A 19743-nucleotide genomic window follows, 5' to 3' on the forward strand; every position below is an offset into this window, starting at 1 on the left:
ATAAAAACCCAATATATTAAAAAGAAAGATAAAATACACAATGCCTGGTATCCAATCACAAATTACCAGGTATAGATCAGGAATAATAAACAAAACAGAATTAGTACACAAGGTCATTAAAACAGCTATCACAATTATATTTCATATGTTCAAGAAGGTAGAGAAAAGAATAAGTATTATAAAGAGATACATAAAAAGTATTAAAATTAACTAAATGCATTTTAGGAGATAAAACATTTAATATCTGAGGTAAAAAAAATATATAATATCTGGATGGGATTCACAGCAGATTACACAAAGTGGAAGAAAATTAATGCACTATAAGATATAATAATAGAGGCTATCCAAAATGAAACATAGAAAAAAGAGTGAAAACAATTGAACAGAACATAGTCAGCTGTTGAGAGAGCATCACATAGTCTAATATATGGGTACTGAGCATCCTAGAAAGAAAAAGAGAGAGAACAGAAAAATTTTGTTGAAGAAATGGCTGCAATTTTTCCAAATTTGATAAAAATTATAAACCCAGATCCAAGACGCTCAATGAGCCCCAATAAAATAACCATGAAGAGTACATCAAGATACAGCATAGCATAATTAAATTGCTTCCAGTGATAAAGAGCAATGAAAACAGACTTCCAGTGATAAACAGAGAAAAACAACAACATTACATCTAGAGAAAAAAATTAGAATAATAGCAGACTTCTGGTCAGAAATAGACATGACAGACAATAAGTAGAGTGATATCTTTGAAGTACTGAAAGAAAAAAACTTTCAACCTATACTATATACAGCAAAAATCTTTTTCAAAAAAGACAGCAAAATATTTATTGAGACAAACACTGAACAATTTCACCAGAAGACCAGCACTACAAATTATCATTTAATAACGATTACAAAATAAGGACATTTCCCAACAAATCTGGGAAATTTTCTCTTGAGAAGGATTACCAGAAGATATTCTCCAGCATGAAGAAAAATAAACTGAAGGAAGAATAGGAGGATGTAAGGAACAATGCTAGGGGAAAAAATCTGTAACTCTCGATAATTCTAATAATTGTTTTAAAACATTTTAAAATAAAACTTGTAACTAAAATTCCTGATGCTGTTAACATGGGAGGTATGGAGCAAGGGAAAATGCTGGAGGATCTCTTCTACTATCTACAAGAAGCATAAAACTAGAGATTAATTCCAGATATTAGAGAAACATAAACTACTGTTTATTAAAAGGGTAACCATTAAAAAACTTAGCTATCTTTCTATGATATATTTCAAAAAAATATCCTAAATTGGAATAATTGCATTAACTTATAAAGATACCATTTATGAACTTACAGTAGATAGGTCTAATCAAAATATGTTACCATATAATTGACCAATTTCCTATATGAGCATGATGCTTCATGGAGTGCTGAGCTGAGAGAAATAATAATCAGTGTGTACCTCTACAAGTCAAAACTTTTAATATACTTTTGTTTCTAATTTGCTATTGAGTAAATGTGTAATTACACATACTTATCCAAATGTTTATTTCCCTTTTTTCTTTACATTCTCTGCTACTTTAAGTATTTAAAACCAAAAGCATATGGAGAAATAAAATGAGCAATAATATAAGACCTAATTTATTCACTATAAATATCTGGGTTGCTACATTTACTTCAGCTATTTTTAAAGGAAAGATACAGCCATGACCTTACTCCCAATTAATCATACCAACAACAGAATTTTACCCTAGCTTTAAAAGATAAAGCAGAAGAGGAGTTAAATAAGTTAAGATACATCACAACTTTACATTCTGCAAATGTTTAGAGGAAATGTTTGTAAAAGATTATAGTTCTTTTCATTTATACCTACCTTATTCGGGACCTTCACTTTGAATACTAATATGTTCAAAAACCTCAAGAGAAAAAAATCATACCATATGTCCTTCAGCTCGAGCTTTATTCTGCCTTGCTTCCCATTTTCGTTGTAGGTACTCTTCTACTTGTTTAGCTCTTTCCACAGCTAGCTGCCCCCTTTGCCTGGATAATGTAGATAAATAGCAAATTCAGAAATTCTGAACATTAAATATTCCATAAAGTTAAAAATTATTCTAAATCTTTTCTTTGTTGCAGAATATGAAGGCTGATATGAAATAAAACCTTCCTCTGTAATGAAGAAATACCTACATGTGTATTAGTGTCTACTACCTAGAACAAATTCTTTACTGTTTTAAGTAGAAGTAAAATCTATACTATCATTCCAAATCTTAACAAGGTTACTCTTACATTTATTTAATCAACTCAACTTAAAGATACATAAAATTATTTTAGACTATACTTAATTACAGAAGAATCTCAATAGCTTCCAAGTAGTTAAGCGTATTTCAGAACTCTGTATAAAATATATCTAAGATCTTTCTCTTAATCAGTATTGAAGTAAAATTAAAGCAGTATAGTAGCAATTTCAAAAATGAATAAAAAGTTTATTTGTGTGAAATTTCAAAAATATAGTAAAAAGCAATGCCTGAATTCCTTAAATATCAGCACTATGAAAAAGTAAAATAGTTGTTAGGAAAAAAATTAATAGCACAGTTATTTGTTTTTATCTTTTCCAATTATATGTCTGTATCTTCCTCTGACAATTACTAAAGAATGTAAACATGTTGAGTCCAGACTACAAATAAAAATATCAATAACAAACATTTATTGAACATGTAATATATATTGTGCCTATTACCATGATAAGTATAAGAGACACAAAAATAAATACAACCCAGCCCCAGTAATCATAGAACTCAGAGCATAGTATCAACTCCAGTTACTTTTGGAGGTGAGGAACAAAGATGAAGTTATTGTCTGTGCTCCTATTAGGATTTTGGCTACTAAAGCACACAAGCTTCCTACAGCCTTTCTTTAGGACTGTAACCAAGTTATGGTCTGAAAAACACATGTGATAATGCCTTTTCTGTCTTCTGGTAGGTTTAAACACTTCTGATTTTTATGCCTCAAATAATAATTTCCTTTACATGTTTTGTTAACTACTAACTGAAATATAAACACTTTTTAGAAATGAAATTAAGCTATTAAAATCTGTTCCACCACAAGGCTATGAATGAGCATGCTCTAAGGTTCATTTACCTTATGTGATGCATAAAGGAGATTCTTGTGAAATTTCCATCCCTGAAATTTTTCTAGGATTAGATAATCTCTAAAGCTGGCTAAGGGCCTTTTATTGTGACTCTCAGATACGGCTAGGTAGCTAAACTTTAATCTAGTTCCACATGACCAAATTCAGAAAAACACTCCAGCCAAGCCATGGTAGCTTGAGTAGATTAAGAATAATGAAGGAGAAAGTTGTTAATGCCTCTGTAGAGCACATGTGCTATATTCTACCAGTCATATTATGCACTGCATAGCTCTGAGATTAATAAGGTACATCTGGTCTGGATGCAACATATGTCCTCAATATATACAGGCAAGGCTGTATCCTAGCCTAATTAGCCCCTTTTAAATAAAGCTGGGTCTAAAAAGGGTAGACAAAATTTCAGAGGGTATGATGCTCAGTCATGTCTACTAAAACTACAGGTCTACTGTTAGGCTTTTTTGGGGGGTCCTGAAGGCTTACACCACCATCTCTAATTAGATAAAATTTCTGATCTCTCTGGTATGTGGTCCTCACTGCATCAACTTCCTTCTTTAACCTTTACAGAAGTAAATTGGGTTTTATTTTCCATCCTAAGATACTATGTCTAATGTTTGTCAGTCTGAACCTCCAACTGACATATGTTAATACAACAGTTGCACAGAATTATTTTGCTAAAAACCTGGTTATATGTACTATAGCTTTGATTTATAAACTTTTCATAACATTTATATTTATACTAGTGGCCCGATGCACAAATTCATGCACATTGAAAGAAAATTAATTAGGAGAAATATTTTAATATCGCTATTCACCCTTTCTCTGTAATAGAAGTGTCAACCAAATTCATGATCAGCAATGACAGATCGAAACACATATGTGCGATTGGCACCAGCAAGATCTTTATATGTATCGTGCATGCACAAGTCAACTTAGCCTTTTATATATATAGAATAAACTTGCTTAATTAGACCTGCTTTCTGATTTAGCTAAACTTTTTCTGGTCCAGTGAAGCACCCCAACTTCTCTCTCAGGTAACTGTCAGGAACACAGCAGTAAATATCAACAAGAAGCAGATTATTATTGTAGATCACACAGGGAGAACAAAGGGTAAAATATTTAATTGCAGCAGTGTTTGACTACATTCTGTGCAGTGAGAAAACCTGAAGTCATTTTCAAGGTTCACCATTTCTTACTTCTTTTCAGTCGGGTCAAGTTTCTAAGCTTTCTAAATCACCATTTTCTGGCTAATGAAAAGAAAAGAGGATTCCACCGAGTCTCCTATCTACCTACTAGAGGACTTCTATGAGGATCAAATGAGATGAGGCATGGGAAAACGCTTCACAGACATTTGGTTAAAATGTAAAATGTTTCCACCTGGCTATGAAGCAAGTCATGTTCCTGGGCTGAAGAAACTCCAAGGAGACTAGTCATTGCTAAGGAGAGGAAGCTGGGTGTTGCTACGTGACGTCATTACCCAGACCCACAGCCACCGTTTCCCGGCTAGGCTGGATTGTGGGCCGAATTTTGTGCCATGGGGTGTTGGCAGCATCGGCTGCGATTCGGTGGGCTGTCGCTCCGGGGTTGTGGTAGGGCCCGTGCCCCACTTAGGGGAAGCTGAATGTTGCTTTGTCGGCACCAGGTCTGAACTGCCATTTCACTTTTAATGGCCAGTATACATCATCCTGCGTTGAGCTTCTGCCCCCTGGTGGTCAGTATGCATCATAGCAACCAGTCGGATGGTGGGAGGGACACTTAGCATATTAGCCTTTTATATATAGATTGTATCTTATCTATGGAGCATTCTCCGGAACTTGAATTCAGTGAAAAATTCTAACATAGGTTTCTATCTGCCAATATATTTTTACAGTCATATTGAATCAACAAAAATCTATTGAATAGGTCTTAGCATTTTTTCAACTGATAGGAGTTGGACAACCATTTGATAAAGATTTTAGGATTAACAAGATGAAGAAATAAAATGAAAACATACTGTTTATCAAATCTAGTTCTAGTCTACAAAGAATGTTTTAGGTCCCATCTTTTGAGAGATGTCAGTACGCACCACTACCTCTGCCTGTAAATCAGTGGTTCTCAACCTTCTGGCCCTTTAAATACAGTTCCTCATGTTGTGACCCAACCATAAAATGATTTTCGTTGCTACTTCATAACTATAATGTTGCTACTGTTATGAATCGTAATGTAAATATCTGATATGCAGGATGGTCATAGGCGACCCCTGTGAAAGGGTCGTTTGACCGCCAAAGGGGTCGTGACCCACAAGTTGAGAACAGCTGCTATAAATGTTGGAAAAGCCCTTGTCCCCGCCTCAGGCTTCTCCACAGTTGTCACATGAAGAGAATTGACTTATGGAAGCTTACCTGTTTGGAGGGGTCTACAGAATCCCTTCTAGAGTGTAATAAATCAGTACAGAGTAACCTTCATTCCAGTAACTCAATTGTAGGCCCTCTATTTGCCTACCTGCAAAAACTTGTTAGAGATCTGTCTCTAATTCAAAATTAGTTCTGAGCTGTTGCAATGAAAGGGCCCACTCTTGTTAATCTTCCCATCTGTGCTGTGGGTTGTGACAGGGAATAGGCATTATCCAGTGCCATGTATAGAACTGGCTTGGCTCTCGTTCAGGATCTCTCTTCCCAAAATGTTCTGAATCAGTGGAATGGCGGTTGGTAGGAGATTGGCCAAATAATATATGCCACGTTCAGTGGATCAAATACATGCAACAATAAGCAATTTGTATTGTTAGTTAATAACTAATAATATGAAAAATACTTCCCAATGCATCATGAAATGAAGTAACAGATTACTAAACAGTATATGTGATATGATCCCTACTATCTATATATATAAAAGCCTAAGCGACCAGATGACTGGCCAGTAGCTATGAATTGCACTGACCACCAGGGGACAGATGCTCAACTCAGGAGCTGCCATGACACGCACTGGCCATTTAAAAATAAACGGCACCACGGACCTGGCGCTGACAAACCAACATTGGCTTCCCCCAAGTGGGACACAGGCCCTGCCACCACCCCGGGGCGACACACCACCAAATCGCAGCCATGCTGCCAAGACCCCATGGCACAAAATGTGTCCCACAGCCCAGCCCGGAAACGGTAGCTGTGGACCCCAGGTAATGATGTCATGTAGCAACGCCCAGCTTCCTCTCCGTAGTGACTAGCCTCCTTGGAGTTTCTTCAGCCCAGGAACACAACTTGCTATATAGCCAGATGCAAACATTTTCCAGTTTAACCAAATGTCTGTGAAGCGTTTTCCCATGCCTCATCTCATTTGATCCTCACAGAAGTCCTGGAGTAGGTATATAGGAGACACGGTGGAATTCTATTTTCTTTTCATTAGCCGGAAAATGGAGATTTACAAAGCTTAGAAACTTGACCCAACTGAAAAGAAGAAATGGTGGACCTTGAAAATGACTTCAGGTTTTCTCACTGCACAGAATATAGTCAAACACTGCTGCAGTTAAATATTTTACCCTTTGTTCTCCCTGTGTGATCTACAATAATAATCTGCTTCGTGCGCATCATAGTGACCGGTTGACCAGTCGTTCAGTCACTTAGGCTTTTATATATATAGACTAGAGGCCTGATGCATGGGATTTGTGCAATGGTAAGGGGCATGGCCTGCAGGTATCACTGCTCATCCCGGTCTGCCAAGTGGCTGTGGACCCGCCCTCTGAAAGGACTCTCCCTGGTCCGGCATCTTTCGTGGAGCCGGAGAACTTGCATCTCCAGAGGACCCAGTTGGGGCCGAGCCCAGGGACAATAGCACTGAGAGGCAGCAGAGTATGCCTCAGTCCCACGGCGGCCACAAACCTGCCTCCCAGTCTCCCAAGTCAGCTTTCCGAGCCTGGTAGCAGCAGTGCTATGCAGCCTGCGGGCGTCCGGAGGAGGTGGCAGGGAGCGAAGAGGAGAAGCCTGGGGCAAGGAGGTGGTGATCGCAGCCAGGGTTCCTGCCTGTCGCCTGGGGTTCTCAATGGGAGCAGCCACTCATCCCAGTCAACCGAATGGCTCTCCCATTGTGGTAGCACCCTGACCATGGGGGGGGGGGGGGGGGGGCGGCCACAAATCTGCCTCCCAGCCTCCCGAGTCAGCTCTGTGAGCCTGGTAGCAGCGGTGCTACGCAGCCTGCGGGCGTCCGGAGGAGGTGGCAGGGAGTGAAGAGGAGGAGCCTGGGGTGAGGAGGTGGTGATCGCAGCCCGGGTTCCTGCCTGTCGGCCTGGGGTTCTCAATGGGAGCAGCCACTCATCCTGGTCAACCGAGTAGCTCTCCCATTGTGGTAGCACCCTGACCATCGGGGGGCAGATCCTTCATTGAGTGTCTGCCCCCTGGTGGTCAGTGTGCGTCATAGTGACCAGTCATTCTGATCGTTCCACCATTTGGTCACTGGGCTTTTATTATACTAGTATAGGATAATACTACCTGCTCTATTTATTTATATGATTTGTAAGTTTTGTTTCATTGACTAGTCTTTTCCTAAGCTGGCTTAAATAAGCAGGTTTATATAACTGTCTGGTCTCAATCACAAACTTAAAACCTATAGTTATCTTTGCTTAACACTATTTCTTTTTCTTCTCATTTATTAAACAAATACTTATTGAGTGTCAACTATTTGCTAATATTATGCTTGCCTTTGAAAATATAAAGATAGATAAAACAGAGTTCCAGGAATGCAAGGTTGGTTCAACATCCTAAAATCAGAGTAGTACACCTTATTAATAAAGAAAAGATTAATTGTTCCTATGACTCCTAATGATGTTTAGAAATCTATAAACTGTCTTTATTTCTCTCATGCATTTCTGCTTACTACTTCATATACACCAAACAACAATAACAAAAAAGAATCCATACTCATCCTTATTCCTCTCTAAAGTAAAACTGGACTAAACTTTGGATACAAACTATATATTTGTGCTAGGCTCATGGGATAAAGAGGAAATAGTCAATTTACTTCTTAAGATTTATTCTTTTCATTAAACATTATTAAGAATTCATATGCAGCCCTAACCGGTTTGGCTCAGTGGATAGAGTGTCGGCCTGCGGACTGAAAGGTCCCAGGTTCGATTCCGGACAAGGGCATGTACCTTGGTTGCGGGCACATCCCCAGTGGGAGGTGTGCAGGAGGCAGCTGATCGTATCCATCTGGAACAAGTGTTCCAGTTTCTAACTCTCTACATATGCACATACTCTGTTTTAGGCCAATTAAATATACTTTATCTTTTGTGTTCCAAAATTATACCACTTTAAATCAGTAAAACATTAATCTACATTAATAATAAAGGAATGAAAAAATAAACTACATATAAGCCACAAATATAAAGTAAGCAATTAAGAATTTTGGAAAGTAAAATACAGAGACATTAAAATAGGTTAAAAAGTTATTCTAAAACTCTTTTTTTTTTTAATCTGGACATGAGAAAAAAAGGAGTAAGTTATTTTCTCTCCTTTTATTATTATAAAAGCATGAATAAGTGGCAAGATCTGGGTAGGATACCTAATATCCATGGCTCAAGTCCTTTACTGATATGAAAATTTTTTAAATTTTTGAAGAATGACTACAAATTAATTGCTTTAAGAGCTGAAAACATCACAAATAATGTGAGAAAGGAAAAATGAGTCAATATGGTTTATAGAAGAACTGAAGTAGTATAGGGTTAATGAGATGAAAAAAGGATATAGAGAGTTTACTCATTAAGCTTCCTCCTCTAAGTGGTATGATGTCTATCTGATTGAATGGAACTATTGTTAGCTTTACTCAATTAAATGAAGCAATGTAGAGGAGACTTGGAAAAGTAGAAGCACTGTAAAACACGTGTTAAGAGATACGCAATACAATAGCTTAATAAAATGGTCTTACATGGCTGTGGCTCCAATATTAAAATACTAATTGAACCTAAGTTCATCAGATGTAACCAATGTACCACAACTTGAGGATGTTGATAATGAGGAAGGTTATATGCAAACAGGGATAATATATGGGAAATCGCTGTATCTTCTCCCTCAGGTTTGTTGTGAACCGAAAACTGCTCTTAAAAAAAAAAAAAGACTAAAAAAAATATTAGTTGAAGAGGTGTGTTTAGATATGAATATATGCAAAGTTGAACTGGCCAAAGTTACTGATAAGGGGAGAAAAAAATAATTAATACCATAAATAAGAAAATGGCACATATGGGTGATCTGAAAAAGAGAATCTGAAAGTCTTAGATGATTAGATTTGTTTACTGAGTTAGTTAGAATCAGGGAAAAGAACTGATCAGGAATGACAATGACATACAAATTACAGCTGTCCTTTGGTTTCCATGGGAGACTGGTTCCAGACCCCTCCCTTCCCCACATATATCAAAATCCCCAAATGCTCAAGTCCATTATATCAAATGGTGGGGAACAATGCACATAGTCAGCCCTCCTCATTTGTGAATTCCCAACCGCAGACTAAAGGTTTTTCATCCAAGGTTGGTTGAATGCACAGATGCAAAACCTGGGGATACAGAGGGCCAACTGTAAGTTTATTGAAAAAATTCTATGTTAAAGAGGACTTGCGCAGTTCAAACCCATGTTGTTCAAGGATCGTGTATATGAAAGTTCATTCAGCACTTGATATCATATTTAATTTTTAAAGCACCCGCAATTTTAAAATTTTATAACCAACAAAATCAATAACTTTAGCCTGTTCAATAGTAGAATTTCAAGAAGTGGGGATATCTTAACAGTGTTTAAGGAGCGGAACTCTCCAGTCAGATGGACTTAGTTTAAATCCTAGCTCTAACACTTACAAGCTGCCATGCACAAGTTTTAAATATCTGTAAGTCCTAATTTCTTCATATTTATTTAAAAAATAATATCTAATTCAAAGGGTTGCTGCCATGAGTGAATACAACTTGGTATATAATAAGTGTTCTATAAATATTATCTATCATCAATAATAACGCCAATGCAACATAAAAAATATGTATACTATGTTTGAGTATAGCTAAGCCCACCAAAGTTGACACAAATCCTATATAATAAAAGCCTAATATACAAATCAACTGAACAGCGGAATGACGGGTCGCTATGATGTGCACTGACCACAGGGGGCAGATGCTCAATGCAGGAGCTGCCCCCAGCCCACAGGCCCCAGGCCAGACAAGGTAGGTGCCAGCGGGGGGCCTCCAATCACCCTGCTGGTCACCCTGCAGAGGGAGGTGACCAGCAGCGGGGGATGGGGCTGGCTAGCGAGTGGGCGGCGCCAGGCTGGCCAAGGCAGGTGTCACCGGGTGCTCCCCTGATCGCCCCACCGGTTGCCACACAAATCGGCCCTGATCGCTGGCCAGGCCTAGGGACAGGTGCTCCCCTGATCGCCCCACCGGTTGCCACACAAACCGGCCCTGATCGCTGGCCAGGCCTAGGGACCTACCCAGGCATGAATTTCGTGCATCGGGCCTCTAGTAAAATGATAAAATGATTTCAAAACAAAAAATGGTGTAAAAACTGAAAAATTAAAATGCTAAAGCTATATCTGAGGCTCAAAGAAAAGACTAAATGGAAGATGTGGTAGAGTAGAAGAGGTAACTGATATACATAGCCATTTAAGAATATTTAAAACTCAAGTACAAATACAGAGGTAGGCAAAAGTAGGTTTACAGTTGTTCATATGGAAAGGACATGCAGGTTATGATTATTACAATGGCTTTATTAACTATGTTTCACATATTCACAACTGTAAAACTACTTTTGCCCAATCCTGTATATGCAAATATTTCAAGGTTATAATAGGAGACTGATGCAAATGGCCCAATGTAGTCCAATATTTGCCATTTTAACTGTGAAGAACCAAGAAACATTCTGGAAGATGAGTGTAAAGAAGCATAACATAGCTTTCTCTATTTTTCTTTATACTATACTAGTGGCCCAGTGCACGGATTCATGCACATTGAAAGGAAATTAACTAGAAGAAATATTTTATTACCGCTATTTGCCCTTTCTCTATAATAGAAGTGTCTGAGATGAAAGAAAATTAGTAAAATGTATATGAAAATAATAAATTGATTAATAAATAACATGAAATAACAACAAAGACATGATATAAAAACAACAAAAACATGATATAAAAACAACATTGATAAAAATGACTGATAAATTGATTAAACTTATTCTAATATCTCCCTGTATACCACATTAAGAGTAAAAACACTTTCAGAGTGCTTGACTAATTTCCCTTGTGATGAAGTATTTACAACTTTAACGTCACACACTCTTCGAACTTGAGAGAAAGCAACATATAACTGACCATGTCCGGTGATCGCAGCCCGGGTTCCTGCCTGTCGGCCTGGGGTTCTCAATGGGAGCAGCCACTCATCCTGGTCAACCGAGTAGCTCTCCCATTGTGGTAGCACCCTGACCATCGGGGGGCAGATCCTTCATTGAGTGTCTGCCCCCTGGTGGTCAGTGTGCGTCATAGTGACCAGTCATTCTGATCGTTCCACCATTTGGTCACTGGGCTTTTATTATACTAGTATAGGATAATACTACCTGCTCTATTTATATGATTTGTAAGTTTTGCTTCATTGACTAGTCTTTTCCTAAGCTGGCTTATTATTTAAGCAGGTTTATATAACTGTCTGGTCTCAATCACAAACTTAAAACCTGTAGTTATCTTTGCTTAACACTATTTCTTTTTCTTCTCATTTATTAAACAAATACTTATTGAGTGTCAACTATTTGCTAATATTATGCTTGCCTTTGAAAATATAAAGATAGATAAAACAGAGTTCCAGGAATGCAAGGTTGGTTCAACATCCTAAAATCAGAGTAGTACACCTTATTAATAAAGAAAAGATTAATTGTTCCTATGACTCCTAATGATGTTTAGAAATCTATAAACTGTCTTTATTTCTCTCATGCATTTCTGCTTACTACTTCATATACACCAAACAACAATAACAAAAAAGAATCCATACTCATCCTTATTCCTCTCTAAAGTAAAACTGGACTAAACTTTGGATACAAACTATATATTTGTGCTAAGCTCGTGGGATAAAGAGGAAATAGTCAATTTACTTCTTAAGATTTATTCTTTTCATTAAACATTATTAAGAATTCATATGCACATACTCTGTTTTAGGCCAATTAAATATACTTTATCTTTTGTGTTCCAAAATTATACCACTTTAAATCAGTAAAACATTAATCTACATTAATAATAAAGGAATGAAAAAATAAACTACATATAAGCCACAAATATAAAGTAAGCAATTAAGAATTTTGGAAAGTAAAATACAGAGACATTAAAATAGGTTAAAAAATTATTCTAAAACTCCTTTTTTTATCTGGACATGAGAAAAAAAGGAGTAAGTTATTTTCTCTCCTTTTATTATTATAAAAGCATGAATAAGTGGCAAGATCTGGGTAGGATACCTAATATCCATGGCTCAAGTCCTTTACTGATATGAAAATTTTTTAAATTTTTGAAGAATGACTACAAATTAATTGCTTTAAGAGCTGAAAACATCACAAATAATGTGAGAAATGAAAAATGAGTCAATATGGTTTATAGAAGAACTGAAGTAGTATAGGGTTAATGAGATGAAAAAAGGATATAGAGAGTTTACTCATTAAGCTTCCTCCTCTAAGTGGTATGATGTCTATCTGATTGAATGGAACTATTGTTAGCTTTACTCAATTAAATGAAGCAATGTAGAGGAGACTTGGAAAAGTAGGAAGCACTGTAAACACGTGCTAAGAGATACGTAATACAATAGCTTAATAAAATGGTCTTACATGGCTGTGGCTCCAATATTAAAATGCTAATTGAACCTAAGTTTATCAGATGTAACCAATGTACCACAACTTGGGGATGTTGATAATGCGGAAGGTAATATGCAAACAGGGATAATATATGGGAAATCGCTGTATTTCCTCCCTCAAGTTTGTTGTGAACCTAAAACTGCTCTTAAAAAAAAAAAAGACTAAAAAAAATATTAGTTGAAGAGGTGTGTTTAGATATGAATATATGCAAAGTTGAACTGGCCAAAGTTACTGATAAGGGGAGAAAAAAATAATTAATACCATAAATAAGAAAATGGCACATATGGGTGATCTGAAAAAGAGAATCTGAAAGTCTTAGATGATTAGATTTGTTTACTGAGTTAGTTAGAATCAGGGAAAAGAACTGATCAGGAATGACAATGACATACAAATTACAGCTGTCCTTTGGTTTCCATGGGAGACTGGTTCCAGACCCCTCCCTTCCCCACATATATCAAAATCCCCAAATGCTCAAGTCCATTATATCAAATGGTGGGGAACAATGCACATAGTCAGCCCTCCTCATTTGTGAATTCCCAACCGCAGACTAAAGGTTTTTCATCCAAGGTTGGTTGAATGCACAGATGCAAAACCTGGGGATACAGAGGGCCAACTGTAAGTTTATTGAAAAAATTCTATGTTAAAGAGGACTTGCGCAGTTCAAACCCATGTTGTTCAAGGATCGTGTATATGAAAGTTCATTCAGCACTTGATATCATATTTAATTTTTAAAGCACCCGCAATTTTAAAATTTTATAACCAACAAAATCAGTAACTTTAGCCTGTTCAATAGTAGAATTTCAAGAAGTGGGGATATCTTAACAGTGTTTAAGGAGCGGAACTCTCCAGTCAGATGGACTTAGTTTAAATCCTAGCTCTAACACTTACAAGTTGCCATGCACAAGTTTTAAATCTCTGTAAGTCCTAATTTCTTCATATTTATTTAAAAAATAATATCTAATTCAAAGGGTTGCTGCCATGAGTGAATACAACTTGGTATATAATAAGTGTTCTATAAATATTATCTATCATCAATAATAACGCCAATGCAACATAAAAAATATATATACTATGTTTGAGTATAGCTAAGCCCACCAAAGTTGACACAAATCCTATATAATAAAAGCCTAATATACAAATCAACTGAACAGCGGAATGACGGGTCGCTATGATGCGCACTGACCACAGGGGGCAGATGCTCAATGCAGGAGCTGCCCCCAGCCCACAGGCCCCAGGCCAGACAAGGTAGGTGCCAGCGGGGGGCCTCCAATCACCCTGCTGGTCACCCTGCAGAGGGAGGTGACCATATGTATAGATACACTTATTTTAGGAAGATTTGACTAAAATAAAACAAAATAAAGCCAAACCAGTTATATACTAGAAAGATCAATAACACCAGGGGATAAAAGCCACACATAAAATTTGCTTTGCCGTCTCATAAAAAATAGGCATTCATATGTGAGTCTTTATAGCCTTCCTTTCTCTACAATGGAGAATCTACAATTAGCTTACTTCAGGCTACTGTACATTATTCAATAATGTTAATTTATATTCACCTCAATTATTTATCTCTGCTTAACTACCTTTAATCATATTTTTAATTGGGGGGATCATAAAGTATTCTCCTTAAAATGACAAGGAAGAGGTAACGTTTTCACAAAATGATATTCTGAAAATCCAAATGTTTTATAAAAGAAATTGGAATTGTCTAAGAAAACATGTATGCACACTTAAGAAAAAAGGAACTATGCAAATTAAAACTATTGACTGCTACCATATTAAATTAATTCAATGGAAGAAAAGAAAAATCTGATAAACAAGACCATAGCCATAAATCAGAAATGAATGTGAAGAGAAAACAAGCCAAAGCAACAAAGAGAAAAGTGGAGTTCTAAGTGATGAGGAAAAGAACACCAAAAAAACATGGCTTTGTAGTTTTGCATAAAGTGTGATTCCATTTAAATATATTCTGATTTATTTAAAGCAAGTGGATGAAGTTATTACAACCATATGTTAACTCAAAGTTATCACATGTTCCTTTAAATAGTACATTCAGTCTATAACATACAAATAAGCTATGAAAATTCTGCTGAATTGAGGAGCTATTTGTTTGCCTAATCAAAGGCCAAATTTGCACCTGAGAAAATTACTAAACCCAGAAGGCAAAAAAAAAGTCAATGAAATCAATGGAGAAAACATTCACAAAGTGTAGATACTAAACTAGACGTGACATAAAAAAAAAATTACAAACAAGGATGCACTTATGGATCATTACAGTTCGACCGGTTTGCATTGGCTTAGTTAGACATGGCCTTCAATCTCTTCAAAGTTTCTCTAATAGCATCAGCATTAGAGAAATAGTGATGAACTGCAGCCCCATTGGGAAATCCTGAATGTACTCCAAGTGATATTCCTCTGTAGGTAAATATGCACAACGACTTTTACTACTTTCTCTGAAGCAAAGCACAAGCAACTTCTACAGAACACAACCTACCTTTCTGGAAGCCTTCGGCCATATATTTCTCCTTTCCATTTAGCTTCATTATCTTCTGCTCTTTGTTGCTGCATTCGATCAAAAATAGCATGATAATGTTCATATTGTCCCCGAGGAGAAAAAGATGATGGAGCCACAGCCCCTCCACTGCCAAAAAACGTAGCCTAGGAATTAAAAAAAAAAAGAGCTCTCAAATGATTATCTCTTAATACCTAAAACACCCATAACATCCTCAAAAGAAAAAAATTTCAACACTTGACTTTCAAAAGGCAATTATCTAATTTGAAAATATTAATAAACATATTGCCTAAGGAAAATGTCTTCCTACTATATTATAATCATTAACAATAAAAAAGTAATATACTTTGTAACTAACAATAAAACATAATTTAATGCAACAAACAAAAATATAAAATGTCACTAAATTCATGTAAACAGGAAAAAATCTGGTCTTAATTAATATGTTTTGAAACAAGATTCTAGTATACATTTTAAGTGATCCCATTCTTTTCAGTTTAAATATGTATAGCTTATAAGTAAAGCAGAGCTGCTTTTGTAACATTCAAAATTATAGCTAACAAAAACATTTGCATATGGTATTTAACATACCCCAAATCCTTCAATTCAACAAGCAATGAAAACATAAACACCACTGAAACACACTCTAGGTATAAATAAAAGAAACAAAAACACCATATAGATTCTTAAGCACAAAACTAGAAAAACATTTCATGCCTATGGCAAATGAATGGTCATAGGCATGCTCTAAAGCAGTTGGTACTGAGCAAATTTACAAAATAGAAAAAAAATTGTCAAAAGTTAAAAAAATCTCTAAAAATTAAAGAAAAAACACTGGAAAAATATATTGTTCAACCCAGCCTTGAAAGCAATAGAGCGGGAGAGGGAGCGGGAGGGAGAGGGAGAGAGGGAGAGGGAGGGAGAGAAAGGAAGGGAGAGAAAGGGAGGGAGAGAGAGGGAGAGAAACAGACATACTAAATGAGCCAGAGTATTAAAGCAAAAATAAGCAATGTATGTATATATTTGGGTGTTGGCAGTAGGGGGAGGATTTAGGAAGACAGATATAATTAGAAGGAAGGCAAATAAGGGAATTAAGCTTGGTCATAAAAGGTTAGTACAGCTAACTGCTATCAAACCTGGGTGTTTGAGTTCATATAATAAACAACAGAAAGCATTTATAAACTTTCTAGTGGGAATAGAATACAAAAACAGTTTTTAAGAAATTCAGTAAGGCAAGTTATGCATAACAAACAGGAATAAGAGAGAGAACAAGATTGAGGATAGTTAGAAGGCTTGTTGCCCTGACACCAAGTCAAGACGCCTAGAAATAAAAGGCATTTAGCTAAAACGTAAGTGCTTAAGGGAGTTCTGGGTTCTCCATGGGAATGACGAAGGATAAAGGCAAAAACACAAGGATACAACTTCAGACACATAAGAATTCAAGCACATAGAAAACTCAAAGTTAGAAAATAGGAGATATCAGAAAGGGGTAAGAGTTAAAAAGAAGTAAGTGTATAATGTTACAGATGTCATGGTGGAAAAATATCACTGAGGTGAGGAAACCAATGACCTCAAATGCAGAGGTCAAAGCACTGAAAGTAAGACACACTGCTATGACTAAAGTTGAGTGGTAACGTTTAAAAAACCCATTTCTGTAAAGTGATAAGAACAGAATCCAGAACACTGACAGTAAAGGAAGAAGAGCTTCCAAGTGATAACATCTTAAGGAAGAAGTCTGAATAACAAAAAATACAAAGAAAAATACTAGAATCAAATAAAAGACATTTCAGTGTACTCTACAAGATAGCATTTGTGTTAACATCTTGACACAGTGGGTTGCATATCCTGTCTAATAAAAGAGTAATATGCAAATTAACCATCACTTTTCGATAAAGATGGTGAAGCCCACAGCCAATAAGGAGGGAATATGCAAGTTGATGCGACAAAGATGGTGGCGCTGGCCGGAGCCACAGAGTCGGCCGGAGAGCGGGCAGGAGGCTTGGCTTCTTTGGTCGCCCCAGCCACAGTGGAGGGGGCCAAGGCAGAGGTGGTTAGGGGCGATCAGGCCAGCAGAAGAGAGCAGTTGGGGCAATCGGGCTGGCAGGGAGGGCAGCTGGGGGCAATCGAGCTGGCAGGGGAACAGTTAGGCGTCAATCAAGCTGGCAGGGGAGTGGTTAGGGGGTGATCAGGCTGGCAGGCAGAAGTGGTTAGGGGCAATCAGGCAGGTAAGCAGGAGAGTGGTTGGGAGCCAGGAGTCTCAGATTATGAGAGGGATGTCTGACTGCCCATTTAGGCCCGATCCCTGTGGGCAGTTGGACATCCCCTGAGGGGTCCCAGATTGGAGAGGGTGCAGGGTGGGCTAAGAGACCCCCCCCTCACCCCCGTGCACTAATTTCGTGCACCAGGCCACTAGTAATATTATAAGAAAGATTAATTTTGCCTAGCCAATGTAGCTCAGTGGTTGAGCATCGACTTATGAATCTGGAAGTCACAGTTCGATTCTCAGTCAGGGCACATGCCCGTGTTGCCCATTGTGGAGTGTGCAGGAGGCAGCCAATCAATGATTCTCTCTCATCATTGATGTTTCTATCTCTCTCTCCCTCTCCCTTCCTGTCTGAAATCAGTAAAAATATATTTTTAAAAAATCAGAAAGACTAATTTTTAAAATATCAGCTCAAGATAAATACTGATAACTAATTAAAGATGTCTGAATAGCAAGAGATGAAAGTTGCTAGAAACAGGTAAGATAATTAGGCAGGAAACTCCATCCAGGTGTTCCTCACACACATCTCCAAAACGCGAATCTCAAGGCAAGCATCAGAATCAGAATTCTGGTGAAAGATAGGCATTTCTCCTAGGAGAGTGTTTACTATTTGAGTTTAGTCTGGTGTGAATATCTTCTTAACTTAATATTTGAGTGTTTCAATGTTTTTCTTTAACAAAATTATGAAAACGAAAGTGTGTAAACATCTCTGAAGATTCCTATACTGGAAATAACGTTGAAAATACTGTACTAGAATACTGAAGCAATATGACCTTTGAAAATCACTTATTTCACCCAATATGAGCACAGGTTGATGAATTTTGACAAATGTATACACTCGTGCAGCCACTACCACAATCAAAAGCACATCCGTCACCCCAGCAAGTCCCCTCATGTTCCTTGGAAGCCGATGCCTCCCCACTCCGGCAACTACCATCTGCTCTGTCCTGTGAGTGCGAGCTGCCGTCTCTGTAATTTCATGTAAATGGAATCATGAAATCTGTACTCGTGTGTGGCTTCTTTTACTCAGTATAATGTTTTGATTGTTCCATGTTGTTAAATGTATCAACAGCCTACTCCTTTTTATTGCTGAATAGTATTCTAATATATTTTCAAACAATAGATATGCCTCTTAAATATTATGATCATCACATGATCAAACTACACATGTGGAATATTTCATAATTTTTCTAAAAACGCGTTCATAAGAGATACATCCAAAATGGATAAAGCAAAAGTGTCCCAGTTTTGCAGATACTAAGTAATCAAATCAGCTGGTTATTTATACTATGAAGAATGTCTTTTATGTGGAATATTTCATAATTTTTCTAAAAACACGTTCATAAGAGATACATCAAAAATGGATAAAGCAAAAGTGTCCCAGATTTTGCAGATACTAAGTAACCAAATCAGCTGGTTATTTATACTATGAAGAATGTCTTTATTAGTTAGAGGTATATAATATTAATTTTGAAATGCTTCTCTTAATATTTATTTTTTATTTCATCTTTATTTTGGGGATTTCCTTAATTTGATTCACATTATACTGAGCCTCCAGGTCCTTATAAACTGTTCAGAAATCAAACAGCCTAGGAAGTTAAATATTTCAAATCCCATCGGGAATAAGCACAGAAATTAACATAGATTTAGAGCTGTGAGAAATATTTTTAGGTCAAATAAATTACTTTATTAATGCTCAGTGACAGCATTATAGAATTTATAAAGTGAAGCAGAAATCTGTTAAGTACGTAGCATCTAACATTGTGGAAAAATTGTCTCAATTATCAAACAACATTGACAAAAATGAACTTTAGGATTAAATACACCTTTAGGCAGGATAGTAAAAAAAGTTATTTTATTGCACAGAAGATATACACAAAGGGAGAAGAAAAATAATCAAACTCTCAACATTAATCATGGACTTGATATGAAATACTTGACAATATCTAAGGGCCTAACTTTGATTGGTAAGTCTTTACTTTCCAATCAGATAAAAGGTTATTTTAGAATGAGTCAAATTCTGT

At 36.8% G+C, this 19743-nt stretch overlaps 1 protein-coding gene across 1 annotated transcript in view; it reads right to left on the bottom strand.

Annotated features, from left to right (window-relative positions):
* Positions 1 to 19743, bottom strand: part of NEK1 (NIMA-related kinase 1) — a 156074-nt gene that overhangs the window by 72725 nt on the left and 63606 nt on the right. Inside the window, exons 17-18 of the mRNA XM_014535229.1 lie at positions 15439 to 15602; positions 1919 to 2021 (exon numbers count right to left, since the gene is read on the bottom strand). Coding sequence (XP_014390715.1) covers positions 1919 to 2021; positions 15439 to 15602 — 267 coding nt within the window. The remainder of the gene's footprint in view (positions 1 to 1918; positions 2022 to 15438; positions 15603 to 19743) is intronic.

This window comes from Myotis brandtii, unplaced genomic scaffold (genome assembly GCF_000412655.1).
Source record: "Myotis brandtii unplaced genomic scaffold, ASM41265v1 scaffold14, whole genome shotgun sequence".
NCBI classification, from domain to species: domain Eukaryota; kingdom Metazoa; phylum Chordata; class Mammalia; order Chiroptera; family Vespertilionidae; genus Myotis; species Myotis brandtii.